Source organism: Medicago truncatula, chromosome 4 (assembly GCF_003473485.1).
Source record: "Medicago truncatula cultivar Jemalong A17 chromosome 4, MtrunA17r5.0-ANR, whole genome shotgun sequence".
In the NCBI taxonomy this organism is placed as follows: Eukaryota; Viridiplantae; Streptophyta; class Magnoliopsida; order Fabales; family Fabaceae; genus Medicago; species Medicago truncatula.
In genome coordinates, this window is record NC_053045.1 from 52877993 (window position 1) to 52898084 (window position 20092).

General features: G+C 33.0%; 3 protein-coding genes across 3 annotated transcripts; all 3 read left to right on the forward strand.

Annotated features, from left to right (window-relative positions):
• Positions 1–4092: 4092 nt before the first annotated feature.
• On the forward strand, positions 4093–12383 carry LOC11439153 (ABC transporter A family member 7). The gene is made up of 18 exons (XM_003608994.4): positions 4093–4269; positions 4357–4681; positions 5103–5182; positions 5313–5502; positions 6239–6337; positions 6419–6543; positions 7074–7232; positions 7580–7742; positions 7817–7942; positions 8050–8133; positions 8458–8819; positions 9468–9668; positions 9996–10105; positions 10201–10285; positions 10861–10989; positions 11097–11202; positions 11364–11452; positions 12084–12383. Exons 1-18 carry the CDS (start codon positions 4198–4200, stop codon positions 12381–12383), a joined length of 2805 nt encoding a protein of 934 aa, XP_003609042.2. The 5' UTR covers positions 4093–4197.
• Positions 12384–13100: 717 nt separating this feature from the next.
• On the forward strand, positions 13101–15011 carry LOC11439662 (soyasapogenol B glucuronide galactosyltransferase). Its single transcript, XM_039833458.1, has 2 exons — positions 13101–13546; positions 13784–15011. The coding sequence occupies exons 1-2, from the start codon at positions 13205–13207 to the stop codon at positions 14708–14710; spliced, it is 1269 nt and encodes a 422-aa protein (XP_039689392.1). The 5' UTR covers positions 13101–13204; the 3' UTR covers positions 14711–15011.
• A 1446-nt stretch (positions 15012–16457) lies between these two features.
• On the forward strand, positions 16458–18880 carry LOC11440207 (galactose mutarotase). The gene is made up of 5 exons (XM_039833459.1): positions 16458–16894; positions 16991–17040; positions 17255–17378; positions 17494–17592; positions 18125–18880. Exons 1-5 carry the CDS (start codon positions 16711–16713, stop codon positions 18742–18744), a joined length of 1077 nt encoding a protein of 358 aa, XP_039689393.1. The 5' UTR covers positions 16458–16710; the 3' UTR covers positions 18745–18880.
• Positions 18881–20092: the final 1212 nt, after the last annotated feature.

Consider the following 20092-nt stretch of genomic DNA (forward strand, 5'->3'; position numbering starts at 1 on the left):
AAACAAATCTCATTTAGCTTTAGGGGTACTAAAGTGTTAGTTTGAGCTGAGTTTGTAAAAGTCTAAGTGGTTAACTTAGCAACAAGGTGCAAGCCTGCTGAGGCTTAGAGAATACAGAGTTGTAAGTGTTCAGTTGAACACATATTGTAAGGTGCAGGATTTGAGAGGTTATCTCAAGCATCATAGTGGAAACTCTCACAAGATTGTGAGGAGTGGACTAACACCCATTGGGGGAACTACTATAAATTCTCTGTGTGTTGATTCTCTCTTCCCTATACTCTTTACTTAGTGCATACACAACACACACAAACACATTTATTTTATTAAACTGTTTTTGCACTTAGACATCAGAACGTTCTGAAGTCTGCTTTTAACTTAACCATTCCAAGTTTCAACTTGAGAATCAATTTTAAGTTACATGTTTAATTTTTAAAGGGTCACAATTTAAACCCCCATTCTTTATGACTATTTTATCTACTTCAAATATAAAATGACATAAAAGAATATTTTTCATTCATAATAAAATTTAAATTAATTAATATTTAAGATACTTAGTAATTTTTTGTTTAACTTAATTGACAAAAATATTGAAATTGTTAGACCGAACATTATCACTAAACTTCGAACTCCGACTCTTCCATTTATATGTGTGGGTTTCTAATGGTTTCGTCACTACCGTTGAGGGATACAACTTGAAGATGGGATCTAACTGATATGACAAAGTTGTGAAGCTTAAAAAAATTGTGTTCCTAATTAGCTTAAAAAATATGTGTTTTGACTATATAGTTTGTGCTAGTTAAATATTCAGTTTATTTGACATGCAGATCTGATTAAAAAAGATATAAAAAGTATTACTGAGTTTTAATTAAAATGCTTAATTACAATTTTGGTCCTTGTGTTTTGACCTATTCACGAAAATGGTCATGCCCTTTTAAAACAGAACAAAAATATCCTTTAATTATATTTTTTGTTGCATTTTTCATCATACCCCCCATTTTATCCTCAAAAAACGCTGATATGGCAAAGAAATACCTATGTGGCAGTGCCAACCGGGAAAATGACATTAACATGTCATTAAAACATCAGTTTTTAATTTAAAAAAACCAACTTAAACATTTCAAAAATAAAAATAAAAAAATTGAAAAAAAAAAGGAAATAAAATTGAAAGAAAGATAAAATTCAAGTGCTTCTTCAAGGTTTTCCATCTTCTTCTATTACATGGTGCTTCTTCATCTTCTACATACTCCTCCATGTTTTTCTTCTTCCATTCAAACCCAAACTCATGAATCTTCATCATCTTCAACTCAAACTCATAAAAACCCCAAAAAACTAGAAAAACAAATTCAACAATACATATTCTCAAATCTTCATCTCTTTATTCTAAATCAAACAAATCTCAACCCACAATTAATTCCTCTATATCTATAAAAAAAACTATATATAAACTTCAAAACAAAACCATAACCAATAATCTGATGTTGTTTCAACCATTTTTCTCTCCCTTATTTTCATCGATGTTGTTTCAAACTTTCTCATTCCCACACAAATCTTCATATCCAAAACAAAACCCATAACCCAAAATAACTAATTTTAAACAAAAAATGGAAAAGAGTGAGTTCAAGGATTATAGGTTTTTCAGATCTGAAATTGGGAGAGAAAAAAATCGAATTCCAACAAGTATTCATTTTCAAATCTGCAGTTAACCTGAAACAGAAATGAAATTGAATTGATTTCGAATTTGAATGGAAGAAAATTTTTTTTAAGAAGATTAGAAGAAGAAGAAGAAGAAGAAGAAGAAGATGAAGCTAGAGACGAGTATAAGCCAAAGAAGAGGAAGATGATAATGTTGGTGGAGGAAAGCAGGAGAGAAGAGACAAGGAGTTTTGAATTGTGATTGTTGAATGGGGGAGATATGAGTTTGAAGTGGAGAAGACATGGACACTGATGAAGAAATGATAAACATTAGTTTTTTTTTTTCTTTCTCTCAAACCCAGATCAATGTAAAACAAATTCTGGAAATTATTGCAATTTTTAATTTGTTGTTATTTTTGAAAATGTTAAAATGTTTTTCATAATTGAGAAATGCTAGGGACACACTCCCTAACACACTCTTTTAACACACTCCAATTAAAATTTGCCACATCACCCACTCTTTATATTTCTTTAACCTGGAACCGGTTGTCCAGGTGAACTCACTGTGTTATTTTGTTTTAATTTTTTTCACCGTCTTTCTCACAATGAAATTGGAGATCGCAACATTGCCAACAAAAAGATGAGCCAAATCAAACACAGAAAACAAATCAGAGAAGAAAAGAAAGGAAACAGATCTGTCAATATTTGTGTTCAATAAAAAATTATGTCATGCTTGATCTTCATCCCCATATCTTCTTGGTAGATTCATCATACGAGTGGGCTTCGAGATACTCTTGTACCTTGAGTGTTTTCAGTATGCAAGAAACATGAATTGGCTCCTTCAAGAAAACCTAAATCCCCAAATTCATTTTTATTAAGTCTTTTTTATTAAAACAATTCTTTTAAAATGAAAGAGAATTATAAGACCAGTAAGAATTGAAAGAGAATAAATTGGTGCAGAACTGTACAAAAGAGAATGATGGTGAAGAACTGTGAGACACAATTAGAAAGACCGTGAAAAAAATAATAGTGATAGTTTTGTTTGAATGTTTAGTAACTTGAACAACCTGTTACAGGTTAAATGAATACAAATAATGGGTGATGTGGCAAATTTTAATTGGAGTGTGTTAAAAGAGTGTGTTAGGGAGTGTGTCCCTAGCATTTATCTTCATAATAATATAATTAATTTGGTGATTTTATAAATGATATTATCCACGTATGCATTGTCACATATGTGTTTTATTTGCCACATCAGTTAAAATTCTGCCATATCAGCGTTTTTGGAGGATAAAATGGAGGGTAGGACGAAAAATGCAACAAAAAATATAATTGAAAGACAGTTTTGTTCTGTTTTAAAATGGCAGAACCATTTTCGTGAGTAGGTCAAAACACGAGGACCAAAAATATAATTAAGCTTAATTAAAATGATGAGGGTAAAAATGAGATAAAAATTAAAAATTAAAATAAAATTTAAAAAATAAGTTACAAACTAATAAAATTGATATGGAGTATAATATAAACTCGTGATGAAACGTCAGATATCAAACATGTCTTTTTTACTTTTATGAGCATGTAATACTCACTTTTTTATTTTTTTATTAGTTTAAATTAGTTTGAGATCTACATATTGAAAATGGAATTCATAAGTGTTCTTAACATTCTCCTAAGAAAGAAGCTAGTTTTTTTTTTTTTTTTTTATCTTACTAAACAAATCCTTAAGATATTTATTAGGAAAATGCTAGATATCAAGAATGATTTTATAAGAAAAATTTAAGAATGACATGGCACAATAATCACCTTTAGATTTCAGTCTCATTTATTAATCTTTCATAAAAAAAAGATACATAACACCCACCATCCCATGATTTTCGGCCAGGCTGAGATTTTATTGGTTAACATTAATTTCAGGACTATTTCTTGATAAAATCTAAGGGTGATTATTCTGCCATGTCATTCTTGAAATTTTTTTGAAAAAATCTTTCTTAATATATAGCATTGCTCTATTTATTAACAAGTGTTTTTTTTTTTTGACAAATTTATCAACAAGTATTTTAGAAAGAAAAAAAGAACATTTTGTATTGAATTTTTTATTTTAGACTTTTTAAAACGTTGACTAAATATCTTAGAATAGCGATAATTAATAAAGAGCAATGCTATATATCAAGAAAGATTTTTTCAAAAAAATTTCAAGAATGACATGGCAGAATAATCACCCTTAGATTTTATCAAGAAATAGTCCTGAAATTAATGTTAACCAATAAAATCTCAGCCTGGCCGAAAATCATGGGATGGTGGGTGTTATGTATCTTTTTTTTATGAAAGATTAATAAATGAGACTGAAATCTAAAGGTGATTATTGTGCCATGTCATTCTTAAATTTTTCTTATAAAATCATTCTTGATATCTAGCATTTTCCATAAATTAATTGATAATTTATTAGTTGTACTTGTATGTGAAAAAAATAAAGTGTTTGAGATGGCTGAAAAAGGAAAGTTACAGTGACTGACAGACACACAGATTAGAAGCGGGTTCTGTCATGCGTGTCCAACTCCAACTCCAACAATCATGGCAAATCCTGTTCCTGCTACCTTCTCTACTCGTGCAAACGCTCTTCTCAGGAAGAATTTAACCTTCCAGGTACGGTTATACCTTTTTCTGTTCTTTTACTTAACATTTATAATTCAATTACTATTGTTTATAATTCAATTACTACTTAACATTTAGAAAAGGAACAAGAAGACCAACATTAGGCTGACTCTATTCCCATTAATCATTTGCATCATACTGGTTCTCCTTCAAAATTTAGTTGACAATCTATTGGATAAACCAAAATTCAAATGCGGCTGCGTTTGTACAACTAACCAAACTACATGTAGCGACTCCGAGAAGGTTTGTGGTGTCAAGTATTCCGATCAGACTCAAGTTTTAGCCTGTGCTATTCCTAATCCACCTGAATGGCCTCCTCTCTTGCAACTTCCGGGCAGCGAGCCATGGTATCCTCCCGTTTATACCATGCTCTTCACAGCCGACGATCACTACTTTGGACAGAGTATAACTTTTTTAATTATTATTATATGTTTCAATTTTCAATTCCTATACATGTCTTTAGTTTCGAGTTCAGTAAGTACCTCAGATTGTAAAAAGCTACAGAGACATTTGATATGCAGGGACTTAGGTTTTAAGTTGCTTTTGAGAAGTAAAAATTAGCTAAATGTTAGATGATTTATATTTTGAAATATTCACATTGAAATTGATTTTAATTATAAATTCCAGGCTAAATGTTAAGTTTAAAGGCTATAGATCTAAATCTAAACTTCAAGTTAGAAACTAGTATGGAGGCAAAATTAATTCTACTAGTTACACAAAAATATTTAAAAATCCATTTTATGCGCATAGAATTGCTTTGGCCTCATGTATAAGTGAAACCAAACACGAACTTCCTCATGTTTACTTGCCTTTTCTTTGCACAGTTGTGTCTGACAATATATTCCCAAGTAACGTCACTATGGATTATACTGATATCATGGCTAGTTTGGCATCAAATGTGCTGGTCAGTTATGTTTTTCTTAGTTTGCAACTCGAAAGCATTTTTTTCTTTGTCAAGATTTTAAATTTTACTTATTTGATTATTCATTTTTGTGGATTCTGTTATTGGTTGTAAAACTGTGAAAATAATATAGGGATCTGAATCAACGCCTGACACCAACAATTTTCTTGAACCTGCTTTCACTTCGGATCTTCCCATTTATTATCTACAAACTCGTTGCCCTCTGGACAACATTGCTTTCCCAGAAATCTACCAAGAAGGCACTCCGCAGCAGGATATGGAATCATTTACTTACGAGATAGCAGGCTTTACTGTGGATCAAGGTATGGAACATCCTTGTAATGCCAATGTATGATAACATACATGAAATTGAACCAATAGACATAGTTGTTGCCGTGCATGCATACTGCTATTTTATAATGGAAATTGACAATTCAATGTGTTGTTCTATATGTTGTCACGAGCTGCGTAGACACAAGACATCCTGGATGTATTTATATGGCAAAAAATATATGTGTTTGGGTTAACATCGAGATAGGCCCAATGCAATCAATCTCGTGTGTTGCTTTTGTGTTCACAAAGCATCGAAATACATGCTGACAGAAAACTAAATATGCAGCTAGTTTGTTAATGAGAAAATTTAGCTGTAGGCTCGTCACCCCCTTTTCAAAACCTTGTCTACTGCTTGTGAGAAAGGGGGTGTTACAGCTAAATTTAGCTTATATCCCCAGATTGACAACCCTAATGCCCTTTTCAATAACATTCTGCAATCTCAGTTTTGGAGTCTGCGGCTCTGCTATCTGGGATTGACAACATAGGTTGACTTGAACCTAAATCTTCATTTGTGTTTTGAACAGCTTGGGATATAAAAATTAATGTTAAAACTTTGGAAGTGCTCAAACTTGCAAAATGATAATGATCTTACTGTCAGTTGTTGCCAATAAGTACTCACTGTAGCAGATTGTTTCAATGCATTTTCAAATTATGGGGAGTAGAATGATGTTTTTATACAAAACGTGGGGTTTTGTTAATGGTTGAATATATTTCCCCTTGATGTAGAAATCAGATGTGCTGACGGTATAAATTTGTGGCGTGACAGTTCTTCTGTGATCAACAATGAGTTATATGAAGGTCATGAAGACAATCCAATAGTTTCAGGTACTTTTATCATTATGTTTCTACATACATAATATTTGGAAGATAATCCTCATATTTATATATTGTTTTCACATTTGACAGCTTTTGATTTTCTAAATTCGAATGAGAATGGATTCAACGTCACTGTATGGTACAAGTCAACCAACAAGGGTGTCACTAATTTTGGTCCAACTGCATTGTTGCGAATTCCTCGTTCTATAAATTTGGTATATATCTAACACTTGTTTTAATGGTTGCATCCTCCTTGCTGCTGCTATCCTAAATCCCTAATAATTGATGTATATATCTCTCTCTCTGTGTGTACACATACGACTACGAAACAGTAAACTCAATCTTAGCTTAAAAAGAACATGCAACTTGGTAGCCTGTGCTTTGAATCTATCGGTTTTTTTATTTCATTTTAACTTTAAATCAATAAATGTAATCGATTCATTAGCGATAGAAATTGATTTGGACTAGCAAAATACTTCTCACTCATTAGAACTTACAAAATGCATAATTTGAATGGAAAAATTTAGTGAAACTATGATCTTGATGGACATGCAGCATTGAGCCATTGACTTACTATATTGCAAAATTCAACACTAATTGCATCAGTAAATTTTAATTACATAACTTAACGATAATAATTCCCATTTGTATAAATATTCTAACTTTTTATTTAAAAAATGTATGGGTCTTTATCTGTATATTGGAAGATAATAGGGACTGATACCTAGCATCATTATGCATGCAGATATCAAATGCCTACCTGCAGTTTCTGCGTGGACTTGGTACCAAAATGTTATTTGAGTTTGTAAAGGAAATGCCAAAATCTGAGACCCCACTTAGGATTGAGATAGCTTCTCTCCTGGGCGTTCTGTTCTTTACATGGGTCGTTCTGCAACTTTTTCCGGTAAGTGCGTAAATATCTGGACAAATATATCAGCAAGAAATAAGTTGTATGTAATAAGAGAAGTTGACAGAACTGACATCTTATTGCAGAATAGGTAGCTATTGGCCGATTTTGATTTTTGAAATAGCTTTGATATTCTTACCTGTCCCTAAATCAGCTTTATATGTTTGTAAACATGATGTAAGCAAACATTCTTTTTCAATTTTCTTCTCATGGAATAATACATGATCGGATTCAAAGTCAACAATTGTAATTTGTATCTAACACCCAATGCAAACACTGCATAATAGATGTTTTAGTGTATTTTTCTTTTTAATATGAGTAAGCTCTATACACATTTAATGTAGGTTGTGCTGACATCACTGATTTATGAGAAGCAACAAAAATTGAGAATCATGATGAAAATGCATGGTCTTGGTGATGGACCATATTGGATGATTACATATGGTTATTTCCTTGCCTTATCAGTGATCTACATGTTGTGCTTTGTGATATTTGGCTCAGTCCTAGGTAAGAATATAACCATTAACTAGTTGTTCTTGGCATTTTCTTGTTCTGTCTAATGCTGCTGACTTCATTTTCAGGATTGAAATTCTTCACCTTGAATGACTATAGCATCCAATTTGTGTTTTATTTTATCTATATAAACTTACAAATTTCAGTGGCAATTCTGTTGGCTTCCTTTTTTTCAAATGTTAAGACTGCTACAGGTTTGTTGATAGCTATTTCAAGTTGTTTACAATAGCGCATTATTATTGTTGATAGCTACTTCAAGTTCTCAGATATCATTACCGACTTGTATTTTTAATATTTGCAGTAACCGCGTATATAGGTGTCTTTGGGACCGGGCTATTAGCTGGATTTCTTCTCCAATTTTTTATTCAAGATTCATCATTTCCAAGTAAGTTATATGATTGAAGAACAAGACCATTCCAAGTTGTTCATATGGTTTCCACAATGATTAGAAGTTTCATCTACATAAATTTTACACCAGTCTTCTTTATGTAAACTCTGTAAATTCTGTGTCTATAATGAGATCACACACCTTGTATTTATAATGGTTTTACAATAAGTGCATTGAATGCTTAATGAGTAAGAACTAGCCTAGGAAGGAGTATACTCTTGGAGTAATAACAATCAATCTGGGAAGTTGTACAATTAAAGGAATATGTAAAGATTCTTAATTTCAACAATATGTATCTTATTTCCTATGCCATTTATGCAGGAGGATGGATCATTTGTATGGAGTTGTATCCCGGATTTGCTTTATATCGTGGGTTGTATGAGTTTGGACAGTCTGCCACCAGCGGCAGTAATATGGGGACTGTTGGTATGCGGTGGCAGGATCTGAGTGATAGCGCCAATGGCATGAAAGAGGTCTTAATTATCATGTTTGCTGAGTGGATCATAGTGCTTTTTGTTGCTTATTACATCGATCAAGTATCGTCAACAGGAAGTGGAAAAAGTACTATTTTCTTCTTGAAAGGATTTCTGAAAAAACCTCTTTCATCATGCAAGAAGCTCAGTATTCAAAGGCAGGAGTCAAATGTTTTAGCTCAGATGGAGAAACCAGATATCGTCCAAGAGGTTATCTTTATACTTATTGAATAAATGTACTCTTGTTATATGTTCAGCTTATTAGGGATTATGAAACTAAGATAGCTAATGTCTATCAAGGGGGAACGTTTGCCTACTGGTTTTAGAAAGTAATACCATGATGCCACTTCAGTGACGAGTAATGATGTAGTTTACAAAACATCAATATCTTAGGAAAGCTCGGCCGAACTTTAATTAGGTATGGATTCTACTAGAAAGTCAAATAACTTTCCTTTCAGTCACAATCTCTTAGAACTTGGGTGTGACCTAACTCATCCTACAAAACCGGCTCGTAAGGTGATGACTCTCCAAGCTTTACTAATTAGGTCATATATCTAGGAAATGTGGGACTAACCCCACCCAACACAATGAAGGTGTTGGAGGCTGCAATGAAGGCAGCCCAAATGTGTCAATCATATGGCTAGGGGAAGATCACAATAATGGCGGAATTTCCAACACAAACTTTTCCTTTTTTGAACAGCAGCTTTTTATTATAAAATAAGTTAACACTAATGTATGGGTCTTACTTCAATCAAGCATCTCCAGGTTCTTTTTAAAGTAGATTTTTAGCTTTAAGAACTAGTAGGAATGAATTGGTTTGGCAGCATAATGTATTAAATGCTTTCCTTTTGTCTTTAGAAGGAGAAGGTGGAGCAGCTGCTACTTGAACCAACTATTGATCATGCAATTGTTTGTGACGGCCTAAAAAAGTTCTATCGAGGACGGGATGGAAATCCAGGAAAATTGGCAGTGAGAGAATTGTTCCTAGCTGTGCCTCGAGGGGAATGTTTCGGTATGCTTGGTCCTAATGGGGCCGGGAAGACTTCTTTTATCAGTATGGTCAGTTAACATTGGATTTTGTTCAATATATTCATATTTTAGGAATATTACATGCACCCCCCACCCACCCACACACACACACACACACACGAAAAAAGAAGATTTATAGGAATAAGTTTTGTAACACATTATGAAGCAAATTTTCCTCTAAATGAACAAAAAAATAAAAGATGCATGGTCCATGCATATAAGGAAGTATAGACCTCTGATACATATGCTTGCACCAGTATGTTACGAAATTCTACTATAATTCAACAAATCATGTTTCGTCCTTTGAATTATTTTCTCCTTAATTTATAAATCTAATCAGCTTATGTGTGCTTATAGATGATTGGTCTCACAAAGCCAACATCGGGTGCGGCATATGTTCAAGGCCTGGACATAAGAACTCACATGGATGGAATATATACCAGCATGGGAGTATGCCCACAGCACAAGTGAGCTGAAGTTCCCTCCAATGTTTATGTTTTTCTTGAAATCCAATTTGTTTCGATTGGAAAAGTTTCTAAATTTATTTCTCATGATATTGTAGCTTGCTGTGGGAAAGTTTGACAGGTAGAGAACACCTACTTTTTTATGGTAGACTTAAAAACCTTAAAGGTTCAGTCTTGACTCAAGTAAGTTCATTCTGCAAAAATTCGTGTGCGATAAATAGGTGTTTTTAGGTTAGTTCGAGCAATGAAATTATAAAAAATGGTATTTCATAATTCTTGTGCGATATTTTTTGACAACAGTGTGTAGAACATTAGTTTTGTCTGAAAACTACTCCCTCCGGTCCTATTTATAAGAGATATTCTGGTCAACAAAAGTTGATATATCTGGTCCAATTGTTTAACCAGATACGTCAACTTTTGTTGACCCAGACGACTCTCGTAAATAGGACCGGAGGGAGCATTACATTACATTTTATAATAAACCGATTAAGGAACTAACTTTTATGATTACCAATAAAACATCTCAGTCTTATTCAGAAAGAAAATAAGCATTTAGAAAACGTAGTAAAGACAAAACACATTTTAGGTGCTTTCATAACATATTTCCCCAATTTTTATTGCATATTTTTCTGTTGAGAAGAGTCTGGATCTATAAAAGATGATTGCAGTTTAGATGCAATTTAAACAACTTCCTCTTTTGATGGCATTTGCTTGAAAGGGAAAATTGTAACTATTTAGCTTCCATTTTATTGTTGCAGGCAGTAGAAGAATCTTTGAAGAATTTAAACCTTTTCCATGGAGGTGTTGCTGATAAGCAAGCAGGAAAATACAGTGGAGGGATGAAGAGGAGGCTTAGTGTTGCAATTTCATTGATTGGGGACCCCAAAGTTAGTTTTTTTATTTCAACCAAATTTGATTTTTTTTTCTTTTTCATTTTTTTAATAAAAAATAAGATTCAAGTTTTCTTATTCTGTACATGCCAATTCAAATTTAGGTTGTTTATATGGATGAGCCAAGCACGGGATTAGACCCTGCTTCAAGGAAATGCCTATGGAATGTTATCAGGCTTGCGAAACAGGATCGTGCAATCATTCTAACCAGTATTCTCTCATTCTTTCATGGATTTTATAGCACTATATTCTGTTTCTTGTTTATGCTTTAGACACATGAGCCTGTTTTATATTTGATTCCATAATAACACGGAGGTGTTCTTTCTTTTTCTATACATATAGATTCATAAATCTTGGTTTTATGTTTTCAGCACATTCTATGGAAGAGGCAGAGGCTTTATGTGATCGATTAGGAATTTTTGTAAATGGTAGCTTGCAGTGTGTAGGAAATCCAAAGGAGGTACATTGCTAAAGTGTTATTCTTTATCAAAATGTATTCCAACATGAAATTGTTAAATGGGTCTGTGAATAATCTGTTGTTAATTTACTGATCCAAATTCCCTATAGTCAGGGATCACATGCATTCATACAGTCAGCAGATCATCACTTCAGATCTTGATTGGACGGCTCAAATTTTGATCTGGGTAAATCAGTTTTAAGAACATTTGTAATGCTCACTCGAAATTTGAGCCAATTAATCAAGAACGAACCCTGCCGTGCTGAATGCGTGAATGCTGGAATCCATAACTGCAGGGAATTAGTATGGGCTTAAAAATAAGTTGCAAAGACACTGTCATTATATATGGTTAACTTATGCAAGTTCGAATGCAACTTTAAAAATGCAAGCTGATTTTTTTTGTATAGAGAAATGCGAGTAAAGTTAGTAGTTTTGTTAGATTCTGGGATCGAAGCTGGGACTTCCTCCTTAAAACTCCTTCACGTCCCTTACCTCACCATTCGAACTGCCTACATGGTTCAAAATCCTAGTTGATTGCATACACTTCCAGTGTTTTTTTAAGTTTATTGCCAAATAGAAAGTGCAAACTTAAACAATGTTTGACTTATTTACTACTTTTGTTGTTTTGTCATAGCTGAAAGCCAGGTATGGAGGGATTTATGTGTTCACAATGACAACATCTTCCGATCACGAGAAGGATGTGGAGAACATTGTGCAACAGCTCACCCCAAATGCCAACAAGATATACCATCTCTCTGGTACTCAGAAATTTGAGCTTCCAAAAGAGGATGTTAAAATAGCAAATGTATTTCAAGCTGTTGAAGTTGCAAAAAGAAACTTTACTGTTTTCGCATGGGGTTTAGCTGACACCACATTAGAAGATGTCTTTATTAAGGTAGCACGCGAGGCTCATGCGTTTGATACCTTGTCATAATTTGTAAAGGTTAAGTATTGTATATGTGTATTGTACAAATCCAAGCATTGGAGTGATTTGCCTCCACTGCAATGTTATCAGCTAATATAAAGGGAGAGGATTACAAAATTTATGACTTATATTTTCTTGTTTGAGAGTTGCTGAAGGAGGAAAAAGAGTTTGGACTTTATTCTCATATTTTAAAAGAAGTATACTTGGTACTTTATTCTCACCTCCACGTAATAATTTTTTTATTAAAATATATTTTAATTTTTTTTGACAAACCTAAAAAATTAAATACTCCCTCCATTTTAAAATAATTATTGATCTACCAAAAAACAATTGTTCCAAAGAAATAAAAAAAAAAGGTCACATCCCCAACCAAAGTCCAACTAGAAGTTAATAAAAAAAATATCTTGTTATCTTGTGTCATAACGACAAATGTTAATTAATATAAAAATATCGACTTTATACCCTCTTTTCATCCCAAATTATAAGTCGTTTTGGGATAAAAAATTGTATCAAATTATAAATTGTATAAAAAGTTGTAATAATAAAGCATTAATGTTACTTTTCCTATAATATACTTAATTATTTAGTACTATCTTTTTTAATTCTTTAATTTATCTTTCTCATACCATCTATTAAAGACAATTTTGTAAAACAAAATTAATTACATTTTTTAATATACGTTTAAAAACATCTTATTTTTATTTTGAAAAAGTATTGACTATTGAGAGACATTCTATTTCACCCATACACACAGAAACAAAGTCAACGACCCTTATAACTCATCAAGTAACAAAACCACACATCCACCTCAAAGATTTCAAAAGCAAACAATGGATTCTCAACAATCCAATAACCAACTTCATGTAGTTTTTCTTCCATATCCAACTCCTGGCCATATGATTCCCATGGTAGACACAGCAAGACTATTTGCAAAGCATGGTGTTAATGTTACCATCATCACTACACATGCCAACGCTTCAACTTTCCAAGAATCCATAGACAGTGACTTCAATTCAGGATACTCTATCAAAACTCAGCTTATTCAGTTCCCTTCATCCCAAGTTGGTCTTCCTGATGGAATTGAAAATGTCAAAGATGTTAAAGATGGAACATCCCCAGAAATGCTTGGTAAAATCAGTCATGGAATGTTAATGCTCAGAGATCCTATTGAGGTAATGTTTCAAGATCTTCAACCAGATTGTATAGTAACTGATATGATGATTCCTTGGACTGTGGAATCAGCTGCAAAACTAAGCATTCCTAGGCTTTATTATTACAGCTCAAGCTACTTCTCCAATTGTGCATGTTATTTTGTTAGAAAGTATAGACCTCATGATCATTTAGTTTCTGATACACAGAAGTTTACTATTCCTTGTTTGCCTCATACCATTGAGATGAGCCGTCTGCAGCTTCGCGATTGGGTGAGGACTACAAATGCTGCCACAGCCTATTTTGAACCAATTTTTGAATCGGAGGCAAGAAGTTATGGGACAATATGCAATAGTTTTCATGAACTTGAAAGTGATTATGAGAAAGTTAGTAAAACTACAATGGGGATTAAGTCTTGGAGTGTAGGACCAGTTTCAACTTGGGCTAACAAGGGTGATGAACGGAAGGGCAATAGGGGACACGTGGAGAAGAACGTTGAAAAAGAGAGAGAATTGCTAAATTGGCTTAACTCAAAGCAAAATGAGTCTGTGTTGTATGTAAGTTTTGGAAGCCTTACTAAGCTTTTTCATGCTCAGCTTGTAGAAATTGCACATGGGCTTGAAAAGTCAGGTCATAATTTTATCTGGGTTGTAAGGAAAAATGATAGAGACGAGAACGAGGAAGGTTTCCTGCAAGATTTTGAGGAAAGGGTGAAAGAAAGCAACAAGGGCTATATCATATGGAATTGGGCACCGCAGCTTCTCATATTGGATCACCCTGCAACAGGAGGAATTGTGACTCACTGTGGTTGGAACTCAACTCTTGAAAGCATTAGTGTTGGTTTGCCAATGATCACATGGCCAATGTTTGCTGAACAATTTTACAATGAGAGGTTGCTTGTTGATGTTTTGAAGATAGGGGTCCCAGTTGGAGCAAAAGAAAACAAGTTATGGAATAGCTTTACTGTAGAGGCAATGGTTAGAAGGGAAGAGATTGCAAAGGCTGCGGAGATTTTGTTGGGAAATGGTCAAGACAGCAAAGAAATGAGGACGAGAGCAAAAAAGTTTGGCGATGCTGCCAAGAGGACTATAGAGGAAGGTGGACACTCTTACAACAACTTGGTTCAGTTGATAGATGAGCTGAAATCATTGAAGAAATCCAAAGCACTTGGTGAGAAAGCAGATTAGATAACTGAAATGAAGATGTAATCTTGTTGCATTAAGAGGTGTAGCTGGTGAAGGCTTTAGATATGATAAAACAATATCCAACTTTTTCTCTCCGGTTATTTTTTTCTGTGATTTGGAGTTCAATAAGATGAAACAATCCAATCATTCATCTGCACTGCAATGATGATAAAGGAAGTTAGTTTTTACTAAGCAATTTTCATACCAAGCTAAGAAAAAGATCTGTTGATGAATTAAATTCCGTTGTCTACTTTGGTATGCTTTACAATATTTATCATTGGTCATATGAATTCATTACTACATATATTTTATATGCCATCACAGCATGGACTATAAAAAGATTCTCTGAATAAACATGGAACAAAGCGCTGTACTATATAGAAGCTGCAATCAATTTAAAGAAACATTCCAACATATGAAAGTAACTCATATTATCATATGCGAAGGCTTTCATATGCTTTGTTAGAAATTCCGCCTTAATCTCAATCTGCCCCTATTTGTGATGCCTTCATTGCGGTCTCTTGTACCTTCATCGTGTTTATAAAAAATGGCTCACCACTCAGCTTGCATCTGATGCAAAAGTGGCTGTGAAGTGTGAAGTGCTTAAATGGTAAATGTGACCTAGCAACCATTGGTCCAATACTTCTAGATTGTTTAAGTTAGAGTAAATGCTGATATCAAATGAAACTGATGTCCTCCATTGGGTCCAGAACAGAGTTCACACGCAATTGAGGGCTAACAGCATCAGCAAAACACTAACAAAACATAATGCCAATCTAATGATTTTGCAATGTTATCGAACGACAGGACTTTTAAAACCTTTTTTTCTCTCAACCTAAACGATATAGATGCAGCAAACTAAATATCTTAAGCCTTTTGATGGTGTTTCTTTGAGTGTTCAGCAATGGAACCATGTCGCCCGCTTTTTTCTTTCGTTTTGTCCTTGTCTTTGTCTTTGTGACCATGTTTGTGCTTCTTATGCTCATTGTCTCTGTCTCTGTGCTTTTTGTGCTTTGTTTTTTGTACTTTGAGTGTTCGGCACTGCATTGGTCATGAACATTCAACAGAAATTTACAATGATATCGACACTTATCAGCAGCAAGATTGATGTTGCATTCTCCACAAAAACAAATTATAAGAAAAAGCTCAAAATTAAAAGTATCAGCATAGTTACTTTTAAACAAAAGTGCTTATGAGGCTAACTAAATAGAGAGTATGATAAGATTTACTAAAATACAATGTAAAACTGAAAAGAGGTATCTTTTCAAATTTGATACACTGATACTTTATTGAAGTAAACACAGTCATCATCTTTCCACATTAATTTATTAGGACATATCCAACTAAATAAAAACAAAAAGAAATTTCAAAAAAGTTGTGTAGACAAAAAGAATCAACTAGCACAATGTTCAACCAAACTGCAGCAATGATTTGCATCTAGGTCCCCTATGCTGCTTTAACTTGGTGGTAGTCACTACTCCAGATGTTTGAGAGCAGTGACAAAGTTAATGACTACACAAATTAACAACAAAAATGATAGATAATTGCATATTATCATGTCTAATGGAATGGTGACCCGAGCCAACCAACTTAGATAAATGAGTTAATACTTTGAATCACCCATCTACAAGTTGGAGTTGACTCATTCAATAACAAAAATAAAAAATAAAAAAAATATGTGTAACAATCTCATTCACACAATGTCTTGACTCAAATAAAGGAAACATTATGAAGAAATTTTTTAAAAAAAAGTAAAAAAAATCCTAAAATGATCCATTATCCTTAAACGTAGATATCATGTGATGGCACTGACACATTTGCCAAATATAACAGACATTTCCTTATTGAAATCCTAAACTTATCCGATAAACTTAAATGTAGATTAGAAAATTAATCCGAATTTTGTGGGGCCAATTTCCTCCTTCAGTTCTATATATATATATCTCTATGATTTGTGTTCATTTCTTCATAAGAATTTGAGAAAGAGAAATAATTGTTCAACAATGGCTAAGGTATCCTTATTATTTTGTGTCCTCTTGGGGCTCCTGGTTCACACTCATGCACATTCACATAAAAGTGAGAAAAGCGAGAAGATTGGATTTTATGAATTAAAAAAAGGAAGTATGAGGGTTAATTTGACAAACTATGGTGCTTCAATTGTCGCTGTTTATGTACCTGATAAACATGGTTTGTCATGTTTTATTTTCTTTCATATCTATGATCCCTTATTCCACATTAATACTTATATAACTTTTTTTTTTATTTTTTTATTTACTTTTCTAGGGAAAGTGGCTGATGTTGTTCTTGGCTATGATTCTATTGAGCAATATGAGGTATGATTAATTCATTGTTCTTTTCTTTTATTTGACAAATTCAAAATGAAAATGTAAAATATAATTTAAAATAAATAAATATTATTAGAACTCCTCTGATACTATATATAAGAGAAAATTAGATCAACAATATTTGATGTATCTGGTTCAAATCGTGGGAGATTATTCGTTACGATGACATAAATACACAAAATGATGTTGAAATACGATGCAGACTGATGGAGTCTACTTCGGTGGTCTTATTGGGCGTGTGGCAAATAGGATCGGAGGAGCTCAATTCACTTTGGATGGTAAAACATACAAATTGCCAGCTAATGATCATGGGAACACACTCCATGGTACGTTAATATTTGTATATCTAAATTTCTGATAAATAATTTACATACACACATTATAAATTCATGCAATGATGCATTATGTACATTTTCTTATTAATCATTGATGAAATTGCAGGTGGCCAGAAAGGGTTCGGTGATAATGTATGGAAAGTAAAAATTCACAAGGATGATAGTCATGTAACATTTACCTACGAGAGTTTTGATGGGGAACAAGGTTTGTACTTTCATTTAATTACTGCCTTCCACATATATAATTTGATTATTCAGTAGAGTCTTAAAAAAAGTTCTTGAATGCAATTTGCAAATTGCAATGTGACACCAAGATTTTGTCAACGTGATTGCTACGCGACATCAAGATTTTGATGTTGCTGCGATTGCGTTTAAGGATCTCAACGCGACTGTTACCACAATTGAAAACCTTGGTTGTTTGTTCCATTGTGCTAACATGCAGAAAGATTCTATGTGATGGTAATACCCTGAATTCACACCGTTAGTACATCAATGACCGTTTGGTCAAGATCAAACTGTCTAGATTTTAAGCTCAATATTTAAATTGTGAAGGGGAAAAAAATCTGCATATTTTCAAAATCCAGTTTCTAGCAATGCACTATGTTAATGTAGAATATCCTAACTGCAGGAATCAATTTCATGCATCTTAGTGATGCTCATAATTTAATGCAGCCCCATGTTTCTAGCAATAAAGCTAACATTTTGCATTATTTCGTTTGCAAAATAAAATTTGACAGGTTTCCCCGGAAAGCTTGACGTAAGTGTGACATACATGTTGCTTGAAAAGAACATATTGGGTGTGAAAATGACTGCCAAGCCAGTAAACAAACCCACACCAGTAAATCTAGCACAACATGCATACTGGAACCTAGGAGGACACAACAGTGGTGACATTCTTAATCACAGTGTTCAAATCTTTGGTTCATCCATCACACCGGTAGACGATAAACTCATCCCAACAGGAAAACTTGAATCCGTGAAGAACACGCCATATGATTTCCTTAAACCAAAACAAGTTGGAAGTCAAATTAACGACCTTCCTGGTTTATACGACATTAACTATGCGATTGATGTGAATGGTCAAAATCATTTAACCAAGGTTTGTATAGTGAAAGAACCTGTCTCAGGAAGGAAAATGGAGTTGTGGTCAAACCAAGTTGGATTGCAATACTATACTAGTGGAATGTTGACTGATACTAAAGGAAAGGATGGAGCTACATATCACAAGTATGGTGGCATTGCTTTGGAGACACAGGGTTTCCCAGATTCTGTGAATAAGCCTAACTTTCCATCTCAGATTGTTAAGCCTGGAGAGACATACAAGCATATCATGGTTTATCGATTCATGGCTAGCTAGATTTATTTTTTGAATCTAGCTCTCACATTTGGCACGATGATATTCAATCTTTCTTTTCTTGTTCATCATTTAGCTTTGTTTCTTGTGTTACATTTGTGTTGCTATGAATGATAACATTGTGTATACTGGTGCCAAACACGAGATAATTTTATTCTTTTTTAATAAATATATGAAAAAAGTTGAAATCATTTTCAATTTGCACATCGTTTTAATTTCTATCGTATTTATGTTAAATAACAAAGGAATTAAGTTTGGCCCAGTCTTATTTGAGCTTCTCTTCTCCTTTAACGAAGAAGCGGGGCCAAACACATTTTCCATCCAATCCCATAAGGCACGTCTTTATCTTTAATTATTTTTTATTTGTTAAAATTGCATTTTACAATTTAATCTTTTTACACGTTCAATTGTTAAAAAAACATTACACATTCCAGTTATTGTTTATTTTTTAAAAATGTAGGGGATATCATATATCAATTTTTATCTAATTGAAGACTTGTCATGCCTGATGACATCTCAAAAGATAAATGTTTTCATTTAAAAATATATTTGTAGCAAAATATTTGTTTGTAAATAATAAATAAATTCTATAATATGAAATAAAAACTCATTTGGATTGTTCTATTGGTGTTGACTTGAGACCTTAAATTGTGTTTCTCTCAAGGTCTCAGCTTCCATTCTCCGATGCCAATTTTGGTGGTTGGTCCATGAACCACATACCAATTTTTTTTTTTAAATATTGATTTTTTTTTTATATTCTCTGATATAAATATATAAAAAAATATATAAATAAATCACAAATATAAATGTTTATACAACAAAAATTAATTTGTAGGACAAATTTTGTAATAAGTCATTAAATACATCTTCTCAGGAAGAAAAAAAAAGGGTACAAAATTTACCAAACAAATTTTAGTTCAAAATCTACTTTCAAATAAAAAATTGGAATTACCAAACGACTTTTACTTTATTTAAAGTAGCTTTTAATCTTAAAAGCTGGACCAAACAAGTGTGTACAAATATCAACTTAAATAAACTGTTCTTCTAATATTTTGGCATGGGTGGATCTAAGTCATCAGATCTGGAAACTCATAGTTTTTTTTGAAGAAATCTGGAAACTCATAGTTTTGTTACGGTCAAAATTGACATCAACTAATGGATACCACAAATTATCTCAAATTAGTAAAACAACAGTTACATATCCATTGAAACATGGATCCAAATTATAATTAGATGTACTAATCGTACAAGGTCTAAAAGAGGTTTTTAATTGTTCACATCAATACATCGATTTCAAGGTGTATATAAATCAAAGTGTATACTATTATTTTGTTTCAGCATATATTTTGGA

Excerpts from the sequence above, each read along its gene's own strand:
- LOC11439153 (XM_003608994.4), top strand. The coding sequence starts at position 4,198 with ATGGCAAATCCTGTTCCTGCTACCTTCTCTACTCGTGCAAACGCTCTT. Across the intron at positions 8,134-8,457 it reads TCAAGATTCATCATTTCCAA|GAGGATGGATCATTTGTATG; the intron begins GTAAGTTATATG and ends CCATTTATGCAG. Across the intron at positions 9,669-9,995 it reads AGACTTCTTTTATCAGTATG|ATGATTGGTCTCACAAAGCC; the intron begins GTCAGTTAACAT and ends GTGTGCTTATAG.
- LOC11439662 (XM_039833458.1), top strand. The coding sequence starts at position 13,205 with ATGGATTCTCAACAATCCAATAACCAACTTCATGTAGTTTTTCTTCCA. Across the intron at positions 13,547-13,783 it reads TGCTCAGAGATCCTATTGAG|CTTCGCGATTGGGTGAGGAC; the intron begins GTAATGTTTCAA and ends AGCCGTCTGCAG.
- LOC11440207 (XM_039833459.1), top strand. The coding sequence starts at position 16,711 with ATGGCTAAGGTATCCTTATTATTTTGTGTCCTCTTGGGGCTCCTGGTT. Across the intron at positions 17,041-17,254 it reads ATTCTATTGAGCAATATGAG|ACTGATGGAGTCTACTTCGG; the intron begins GTATGATTAATT and ends AATACGATGCAG. Across the intron at positions 17,593-18,124 it reads GAGTTTTGATGGGGAACAAG|GTTTCCCCGGAAAGCTTGAC; the intron begins GTTTGTACTTTC and ends AAAATTTGACAG.